The sequence below is a fragment of the Adelges cooleyi genome, unplaced genomic scaffold, assembly GCF_023614345.1.
Source record: "Adelges cooleyi isolate 19-005CV unplaced genomic scaffold, UGA_ACOO_1.1 ACOO_flye_CR_arks_rails_tigmint_CR_PRNA_529, whole genome shotgun sequence".
In the NCBI taxonomy this organism is placed as follows: Eukaryota; Metazoa; Arthropoda; class Insecta; order Hemiptera; family Adelgidae; genus Adelges; species Adelges cooleyi.
This window is the reverse complement of record NW_026096218.1, coordinates 46,436-57,308: the sequence shown is the minus strand read 5'-3', so window position 1 is coordinate 57,308 and position 10,873 is coordinate 46,436. Positions and strand designations below refer to the sequence as shown.

The 10,873-nt window shown below is 30.9% G+C and overlaps 1 protein-coding gene across 1 annotated transcript; it reads right to left on the bottom strand.

The window, feature by feature from the left end:
- Positions 1-970: 970 nt before the first annotated feature.
- Positions 971-4,650, bottom strand: LOC126842499 (uncharacterized). The gene is made up of 6 exons (XM_050579513.1): positions 4,554-4,650; positions 3,531-3,694; positions 3,099-3,442; positions 1,851-2,158; positions 1,397-1,551; positions 971-1,279 (listed from the first exon to the last, which is right to left on the bottom strand). Exons 1-6 carry the CDS (start codon positions 4,648-4,650, stop codon positions 971-973), a joined length of 1,377 nt encoding a protein of 458 aa, XP_050435470.1.
- Positions 4,651-10,873: the final 6,223 nt, after the last annotated feature.

Genomic DNA, 10,873 nt, shown 5'->3' with positions numbered 1-10,873 from the left:
AAAAATTGGTGTTTAGACTCGACAAGTTACATGGTGGACATTTTTTTCTTTTAGCTTCGATGCGGAGCTGAGAACAGTAGCTGTGGTGCTACTGATAGCTTAAAGGCTGCTGTCAAGTATTCAGCTATTATAGAACTATTCATTGATATATACTACAAGATGAAGATGTTGATTTATTTGGACTTCAATTAAAGACATATTGTACCAAAGTCAACTGAAATGATTATAAGCTTCGAGAAGATCTTAATAGCTTTTATAATTGGTGTATAATTAAATGGCCTCAGCGTAAATGGCCTCAAAGTGCTCTCGAATTTCGTTCTCTCGTAGTAAATCTTCTGACTCCTTTTCTTATGAAATAGATGGTTTTAATTTAGCTAAACTTAATCATGTGAAAGACTAAGGTATTATTTTATCTAGTGAACTATCGTCCCATATCACTCAAATGTGTAACAAAGCCTTTCGGGTCTTCGGTTTTTTAAAGCGCAATTGTTGGGAGCTTAACAATCCAGTCCGTCTCAAAGTCTTAAACCAATTAAAAAAAAATGTATCAAATAATTTGCCCTAAAATTTTTTATTTCTTTTTAAATTATTTTATCATCGTTAGGTAATTATTATTAGTATTATTATTATTGTGAACTATTATCTTAATTATTATGTGTAGTCTGTAGCCCTTGCGGTCGTAAATTCTTTAAATAAATATACATTAAGGTAGTTAAGAAATAAAATATTTAAAAACATTTCGCCTGTAAAAAAGAACTTATTATTCTTGTTTATTTTTAATAATTGTTATTTTTTTTTCGGTGTAAGGTTTCATTTTAAATATTTTATTTCTTAATTTTTCGACCTATAAAAAATCGTATGCTGCAATGTAGGTATCCATTACGATTGATTTCCAATTATTGCGTGACAGAATACACATCGGTTACCGTTTGATACGTTTATAATAATTTTGTTTCCTTTATTATCCTTATTACACGTTTTTACTAAATTTTAAACTCTCTTCGCGAAAGTCGGCATCATTTTTGCTTGTTCTCGCCGGTATTCTCAATAGGGATTTCACTCCGTCCAAGCATTCTTCTGCTGCACTCGCTGAGCGTTTGAATTCCAGCGACGCCTGTTGATACGATATGGTTTTTTCTAATTGACGCTTGTAATTGTCGATTATATCTTTTGAACCTTTCATAGCTGGAAAATCATCGGACGACGAATCGTTAAAACACGTTCTTCCCTCGCTTACCTCGCAGCAACTAATACTCTTACGTGGACCCAGGGGAACATGCTGGAAAATTAAAATAATTAATTCAGTTTATATTATATAGGTAGTTAAATAATACATTTCTAAGAAAATCCTAGCTTCTAGAAGGTTTTTTTTCAGTTGTTTTCACATAGTTCTTACCTTGTAAGTCTTTTTAGGTGGGCTAATTATTTCTTGACCAGCGCTTTGTCGACCACAGTGAGTGGTCTGTTGAACACATTCGTTTGCTGGTGGTTTTGAACATTCGCTGTACTGTTTCAACTTGCAGTCTTGATGGTCTCCTTCGTTTGTATTGTCTGCAATAAATATATTGGGCGGGATATTTTTACTATTCATCAGCATATCATAGGAAACTTGTGAAAAAATAAGTTCGAAATTTTAAGCTAAAGCTAGAAATGTAGAAGCATGATAATGTTTTTTACATGAATATGTTTTATGGTAGGGGTCTGTTCAAAATTTGCGTGATACTTTCCAGTAAGATCAAAATCTGTTCCAGAAGCCTTTTTGTCAGATTACAACCAGGTTATACATTTTGGTTAGGTTTTGATGAGAAAAAATATAATATAAGATAGCTTGAAAGAAAAAAGTCACATACTTATATCTCCCGCTTCTGTCACTGTGTGTTTCGCTTTGTTCAGTTCACTAACGAACGACGAGTCAAGCTGTACTTTAAAATCGCCGGGATAGAGTTTATCGTGTGCAGTCATTACATCATCGTCCAACTCGGACTGTGTCTTGATTTGAGCCTCGATATTTCGGTCTGAACACATTTCTGCGCCAAGTATTATTTCGCCTGTCAAGAAGCTAGAATTGGCCCAAGTGAAATTTTCCGTGACATTCCTGTTTTGTTGTTCAACGTCCATTACTCGACAAGGCGATAATTCCGGTTTTACGGTTTCGGATCTGTCGAGTTCATTTGTTTAGTCTTACAAGTTTTCATTAGTAAAAGTAATTTCCATATTGAATATTATATTTTGTATTAATTCTTATTCTTAGCCTTAGAGATATTCTCAAATTCTCACTTCATTCACTCCACACGCAGACTAGACTTATTATTTAATGTTACTCTTCGCCACGAGTTAAGAAAGTATTAACTGTACTCATCACAAGTAAATTATGGAAGCAGGTTGTCAAAACATAATTTTTATACGAGCCTACGATTATTTTTTTTATGACTGTGGTTAAACTGAAAATTGCAACCAACTTGGAATGCAGGCGATATGGAGAACAGCTCCACTATATCACTATATGGAATGGAATGGTGATAGGAGGAAATAGATAATTCCTGGATTACTGATTACCTAACCTCCGATGCTGCCTGGGAGGAAGTAGTGGTAAACAGTTCCCTCCCAGGTTAGCGGTTACTCGGGGAAAAAAAATCCCCCGACTGATTATTGATAAGAGACAAATCCGTTTATCATAAGACGTATTTATGATGAAATGTCTCTCCGTTAAGTAAAAAATGGAATCTACCTTCTTTAAAAAATGGTGTGACATACCGTACATTATTAACTTATACTTAAACGCCCATTCAATCTGAAACGTTTTCCTACTATTCAACTTCATCTTACGCCTTATTCTGTCTAACCTAGTCACTCGACATTCTCAATTCAGTCATATTTCTTTCATTGTTCTTTATTTTAGTGGCTGACACTCACCTCCATACCCCACTATCGTTTTATACATTCCTACCTCTCATTCTGAATGACACCTTTCTTTGACACATCCTACCGTTTGCCTCTTATCGGCGCATCCGACCACACCTTATTCTACTCGCCACGTCTCTTTCAATTTCATTATTTTCTCAAATAACCGATTCTAAATACTTAAATTTCCCACTCACAGCTGATCATCGTTAGTAGTAGCTTCTGGCACGGGTTCCGCGGGCATGGCGATTACAGCTTCTAATTGAATTCCCGCTGCTGTTCTCTCCCAATCCAACGACCTCGCATGCATGTGTTCCTTAGGAATGGACAACTGAGGCGGTATCGACCACTCGTGAATGCTCTCATTCGATGTCGCAAAGTAACATTGAGTTCCCACATTGGGTATGACTTGCGATGCGGCATACGTGCACGTATCATGTGACACGGCTGTTTCGATTGTAGGGTTGGCGCTGTCTTTATAGTCGTTGGAACACGTGGCCGTACCTTCTTTTTTCATGAATTTCCTCGCCATTTCAAAAACCTAATGGTTTTTTTTTTAAAAACTTATGTTCGTAAAACGCTCACGGACTTTCATTAACGCATAAAATGTGTTGAGTGAGTATTGTCACCTCGTCTTCCAACGGATCGATTGTCTCGGGCGGTAGATCCTTGAAAGGGCACATCGGTTCTGGATGTTGCAAAGCCAACACTAATAGTTTTATGTAACTATTGCGAATATCTTTATTCCCAACTTTTTCTAACGCCGAAAGCCAACTAGACGATATTTTTAGAACTGAAATCGAATTTCATTTATATGAAACACACATGAAATAAACTGTGTACATTTTAAATGACTTGACGAGGATATCAAACATAGGATTAAGAGTGTGGCTGGATAAAGTGGAGAGAATTCTAACGAGACTTAAAGGTAAGTTCTAAAAGAGTGTGGTGAGACAGACTATATTGCGTGGTTCGTAGTGTTGGGTGGTATACAAGAAAATAGAACAGAGAATGAGTGTAGTGAAAATGATAATGCTTAGGTGGATAAGTGGAGTGATGAGAGAAGATAGGTTAAGAAACGAAAACATAAGAGGTACTATAGCGAAAATTTTTTTAAAAAATAGACTGAGATGGATTGAGCATGTCGTGAGGAGAGAGGAATCGAAACCAATAGGAATGGAATAAACTTGAAGGAAACAGGACAAAGGGACGACCGGAAAAGAGGAGGTTGGATGCGATTGAGTATGATATGAGTAATACTGGTTGATGCGAAATAGTTAAAACGAAGTCGAAAGAGAAGAAGTATGTGAATTATGCGGTTCTGAGATATGCACAAATTAAATTTGCCGATAACTCTGACGATATTGTCATTCCCTGAATTCAACAAAATAAATAACAAATCCCAATAGAACTTTTAGAGAATTTGAGATTAAACAAAATTTAGATTTAAGGTCATTGTTAATACAGTGAAGCATGTTCCATGAAAATGTCAATTCAGTTTTATTAAGTTCAGGCCAAAAATTCAAAAAAGGAATAAGTATTTGTGGATTTTACCAAATCTGATGTGGACAGGAGTCTTTTAATTGAAAATAAAAATAGATAAACCATTGTGAAAACAAATCAAAGCGAAAACTTGATCCAAAACGCTTCACCTTCGAAACTAGGCTCGTTCAAAGCCATTTTCTTGGCCAAGTCGTAATAAAAGTAAAACAAAGTATCCGCTTCGTCTTTTGAGTTACGGTCGGTCATTTTGTTCGATTCGATGAAATATGAACAGACGTAGATTTAAAAATATCTCACTAATTGAATAGTATTTTTTTTTACAAATGACTCGTACTACACGAATTCTACAAACAAATACATTAATCAACAAGCCATAATACTTATTATAGATGTATTGTATTTGTGACAACGTACCATATGTTGAAACACAGCTGGATATATCGACAAGATGTTTATTAAGGCCAGTACATTCAATTTCCATTCCGATTAAATATAACTTATACATTTTACTAACTTGTATGCTACATAAATAACCGTCAAAAGTAAGTATCTGAAAAAAGTAATATTATAACAATAAAAAAAGTTGTCAAGTTTAAATAAAAACATTAGATAATTTCCATATACAATCAATTATTATAACAAAGTATTTCATATATCTGAAAAATGCATTACTTAATGTTTAAAAAAAAAAAATATTAATCTCCGAATCAGTTATTTTTTATTTTTAATTTTTTTAAATTTAATTTCCTTAATTAAATAAATTAAATTAAAAAAATTTGTTTATATTAAAAAACAATTTGTTTACACGAAGAATGCAAAAAATCAAAAATGTATTTCTGACATAGTAAAGCTGTTAATAAAAAAACTCTTTACAGAATTGAAATCGGACCAACCTAAGTAATCGTAATTTTTCAGGCTTTTCAGTTTAAAAAGTAATAAAAAACTGACAGCTTTCAATCCACTTAACAATGGTTTTATACTGTGTGTGTATCAGGTACTTACTGGGATTTAAATACTTAGCTGAGAAGATAATGGTTTTTTTTTAAATCGTTAGTATTTTTCCTTCATTCCTTTAATCCCCTGTATATAGGTTCAGTTTTTTTTAATATAATATTTTTTTTTATATTAACTAGAATATTCTTAGCTGAGAAAATATGTATATTAAATTTTGTTTTGCAATTGTTTTATTAACCTAGAATAACAAAAAAAAAACTTATTTTGACATAAAACTCTTCAGTGCTCATCATGATGTTTATTAAATAATTGTATTTTGTTAGAAACAATCTATTTCATTGAGTTGGCATCCTATAGTTATTGAAGAAATTGCTACCTATCTACCAGATGTCATAAACATAATTTTTTTTAAGATATATACTTCCTTACTTATTTTCTCCAAAATCCTGATAGTTGAAACTACATAAAAAAATTGGCCATTAGGGGTAATTATAATTTAAATCGAACTATAACCAATTGCTGATTGATTTTTAAAACCATATTTAACCAGTTGGTCACAATCTACAATTAATATATTTTTTTGTCACAAAAAATTAATTTCTTAAAAGTTGTGTTCTTTATTAAATTTACAGGTTACTAACGATAATTTTGGGAAACGATCAACTATAATCGTATCCACTGCAAAACTAGAAAAATTTTTTAATTGTTTAAGACTATCAAAATGAAATTCTTTGTCTCATTGTCGCAGAAAAATGCGTTTGTATTATCTTTGGAATGAATTCTGTGTTCATTTCTATGAATAATATTCCACGAAATATCGATTTTTAATAAAAACGGACATGCCTGGTTGTTTGTTCCAAGTCTTGTAATTTTTAAAAATTATAAGAAGGAAATTATCTTATTACATTTCTAAAATTACACACTGTTTAGGCAACAATATGATTGTCGCGGGCAAATGTAACGTTGAAAGAATAACAATATAAGTATAATCGTGTATCCAAATAACATACGGAAACCTCTTTTTATTTTATTTTATGGAATATAATACAATATTAACATCAATAATAATATATTTTACAACGTTTCCGTGCGGTTTTTTTTTACACATAACCGTTTATAGAACGTTTCGATTTCAATAACGAAAACAACACCGCCTCCATGCAAATCCCACGTCGTTTACCTACTGATTTAAATTAATTCAAGTACATTGTACAGGGTGACCCATTTCACACTGTTTTCATCTTCGAAATATTTATAATTTTGTAGTTTTTCACTTTGAACATACTTTTATAAACGTTATTTTATAATAATAATATACAGTTAGGTACCTATCGAAAATATTTTATCTTTTTTTAGTATTAACCAGAGCGCTATCTACTATTGAAACTAAAACAATAACGTTTTTGAATTTAATTGACTTTTTGAAACGGATTTACCTAGTTGATAGTACAGTCCTCGAGCCGAGACTAATAACCTCTTCCTTTTGGTATCACTATACTAATTTTTGTACAAACTTACACAAAGACCTGCAAAAATACCTACACATAACCAGTTATCTCACCAGACCAATTTCCATTTTATTTTTATCTCTCATTTCAGTCCCCTAATAGAGTAACTATCCTCGACCTCACTTCCTGAAAAAGCTCTCAGAAGAGTGAAAAAAGAAAATGGCCTTGAGACCTTTTACAATAATTCTTATATAGATAAGACACTGATTTTTTCTCTTGAGATAATTGCAATTTTGTAATTCTCCTTGGTGGAGACATTTTTGTTTATGTTGTTTTACAATGTTAGACAATATTAAAATTTTTATCTTTTTACTTTTCTCCAGAGGTCAAGTATCAACTAGTATTAAAACTTAAATGGTAACAAATATATTTAATTAACTTTTTAAAATTAAGACTGATTTGTTGAAAATGTTGACTGGTCGATAACTAGTTTTGATGTTTATTTTGTTGTCTAAAACTCCTGTCGAGTTTGATACCAAGGTACCTAGGACATTCTTCCGTCAATAAGACAATCATTGTCATCATGATTGTGGATCCAAAGTTTTGCTGACCTTCTACGATACCAGGGAATAAAAATATATTTTTTACGTTGTAAGATGATATTTCTACTACATCTGATTTAGAGTACCTACTCGCTTAGCATAGTTTAAATTTATAATAAATAATAAAAAAATAAAAAAAATACAATATATTGGCATAGCTGTATCTTAGACGAAAACGATGTTCAATTGCGTCTAAAGTTCAACGAGAAAGTATTTGGTTCACCTTGTTTTAGAAGTTAAATTTGTGAATTTTACACAAATTTTAACAAATAAATATAGAATTTATTTAAATATTTTATCTACTTTCGAATGAGCTTTTGTATCATTGACTAAATTGTTAGACCAAATATAGCAACCAGGTAAAGCCACTTCACTATTATTTAAAAAGAAGGCAAACAAGGTATAAAAGAATACACTTTAATTTCAAAATTCATAAGCAAATACAAAATTAAAACAATTATAATTCTGCTATTTCTTTAGTTCATAACATCACTTTACTCGTGCTTTCATGAGCAATACTGCTCTTTTATTTGTATTTCTTAACAATTGGCTCGTTTCTAAATGAAACATAAAACATCATTATCAATTAATGTACTCACTTAGGAGTTACGTGGGTGATAGGAAGGAGATAACTCAGAAGAAAAAAGGTTCAGATTTCCTCCCAAAAAAGTCAGACAATCAAAGTAGTTATATCTACATTGGTCTGACACTTGGCCCTTTTTCACTGTTTTTGTTGGATATTTATCAAATTGTTAATTATTTTTAATTAGCGGATATCTACGGGTTTTACTGCGAATGCGCATACAGCCTCTTGTACATCAATACTATAAACTATTTGCATCTTCCTTATTATTTCGGGATAATCTTTAAGAACATTTTAGCGGATAGAACCTGAAGAAACGACATTTATTGAACCGTAGACAAACGGCCCGAATTTTTTGCAATAGCACAATTGATGTTTTTTCCCTTCGGTTATTTCCATCGTCGCCATTTGTTTTAACGTGTAATCGTTAAAACAAATAAAAAATGAATAATACTACCGTGTCGTAAACGTCGGTGAAAAAAAAACCGTACCTGTATAATAATACAGGTAAAGTGTATTGTAAAGAGTGGGAGACCCGATGGAGAATCCGGTATCGTGCACTCGACCCGTTTATACCATATAGAGGGAGCGAGTGGGACACACGAATATTAAAGATAATCGGTGGTTAGATATGTATTGTTTTTTTTTTTTTTTTTTGTAGGTATGACGTTTACGGCGAAACACGCAGTGTAATGCAATGGAAAGACGATGATAATAGTAGTAACAATAAAAAATAATAACGCATAAAAAAAAACACTAAAAGTCAACTAAAAAGCAAAAAAAAAATATTTTATACGACAATTTAATTCTCATTTGTCGTTCCCTTCAATGTAATTGAGAAATTATTGTTTATTATATAATGTAATTATTAATTGTTTGAAGTCGGTGCCAAGTAAAACACAGCAAAATGATATACCTTGCTGTGTGCGTTCATCTGTGTTGTACTAAACATAATAATTTTTATGTTTTACTCGGCATCGACTTAAAAATTATAAAACAATAATTTTTTTGCTTTATAGTTAACTTGTGTGTTACTTTAGAGGTTTTTTAAGTTTATATTATGTAGTAATATACCGGTCGATTCACTTTTAGGGCATCGCATGCGGTCTGATTTTAAGGAGTTTTGTATAGGCAATATATATATAATTTATGAAGTTTTAATACATTTCGATTATGTTAATTAATTTACTGGTTGCATTTGCATAAGCTTCAGTGTACCACTTTTAGTTTGTTCTAAAATTTGTTTTATAATTTGTTCTAGCCATTTTGGTTAATTTTAGACCAAAAAGCCAGGCAAAATTTCCACTACACGGGACGGTCCAAATTCAATTCTGTAATAATATTCGAATTCTTTGACTACCTACTTTACTATGTCATGTAGGAAGCCGATTTTCATTTGAAAATCTCAGTTTCTTGTAATTAATTAAATAAATTAAGTTTACAATTTGTTCAACATTAAAACCCAATTCTTTTTTTATAAAAAATAATAGTAATCTGTAAACCTGCATTACCTAGCAAAGTTGCCAAAGAACTCGGATGTCTTTGCAGAATTAAAATCTTAAGTAGTCGACATTTTGTCTGGCTTTTTCATCTAAAATTTCTAAAAACAGACCGCATGCAATCCCCTCGACGCCCTTTAATCAGTTTTCTGATTAAATTTAAGTTTTTCTTTTTAAAAACATTATTGTTCAAGCTACATTGCAATATTAGATAATAATAATTTAAATTTTCATATTTTTTTATGTATCGTTTTCTAGAGCTTTATCGATTTTCGAAACTTAAATGGTGGGGTATATATTTTACTAGTTTTTTTAATCAAGAATAATTTGCTGAAAATATTGACCGGTCGATTACTGCAGTTTTTAATAACTATCTAGTTATTTTTATCTGCACAAAGTATTCAACCGTACTCCACCCTCCTGTCATTAATTTTAAACTTTGAAAATAAGTTTTCACTCAACTTTTAAAAGTTGATAATGATCTAACAAATACCAAAAAAAAGATAAAAATTTGAATATTTGTTTAGTATTTTACTATTACATAAATAAACATTTTTTTTCTTCAAAAAAACTATTTATTGTTTTATTACTTTGAATAAAATGCCTACTTTTGAAAAGCAGGTGCATTTTTCATTTATCTATTATTTTTAAGTTATTTCCAAAAAAACAGTATTTCTAATTTATTACAAATAACCATGTTACTTGTGAAATAATAGTACCTACTCCACGCAATTAATTCATTATTTTACATAAAACAATTATTATTTCTGTTGAATATTTATAAATAATATTGTGATGAATTGATTTTTGTTTCAATGCAAGATAATTTGAAGTAATAAGAAATATTTTATTTTAAGAGTGTTGTAAGACGCAAGTTTATTATTATACTAATAACATATTATTATTTTTTCTTTAATTAACTTAGACGAGGTAAAAAAAATGTGTAGGTTGACTGGCAATATCTCTTATTTCAAAGCTTATTAAATTGTCGTACCTATACACAATTAAGGTATAAATTTAATTTAATTTAAGTGTTTTGACATTCTTCTTTGACTTTTGATAATAAAAAAGATGTGGCGTATTTAAAAAAATGTGGTCAAGTCTAACAACTTCAACAAGTTTTTTGAAAAATATGTTTTTGAACGTCTCTTTCTAAAAGATTCTATTTTTTCCAAACCATTTCCTACTGTATCGAGACGCATCTGTTTCGTAATATTTCTCATTTCAACTGTGAAACAAAATTAAACAAATGTGATATAGTATCAAAAAACTGTCAAATAGTTGTAGGTTGACTGGAGGGATGATACACCGTACTTTATTTAGTACCTACATAATACACAGAGATATTTATATATATATTTGAATGATATTTTATAGTTTAAC

Bases quoted from the DNA above. Each gene is read 5' to 3' on its own strand.
- LOC126842499 (XM_050579513.1), bottom strand. From the start codon at position 4,650: ATGACCGACCGTAACTCAAAAGACGAAGCGGATACTTTGTTTTACTTT. The intron at 3,695-4,553 runs GTGAAGCGTTTT...ATTCGATTTCAG, and splicing joins GAACGAGCCTAGTTTCGAAG to TTCTAAAAATATCGTCTAGT. The intron at 3,443-3,530 runs GTGACAATACTC...AAAAACCATTAG, and splicing joins TCGATCCGTTGGAAGACGAG to GTTTTTGAAATGGCGAGGAA.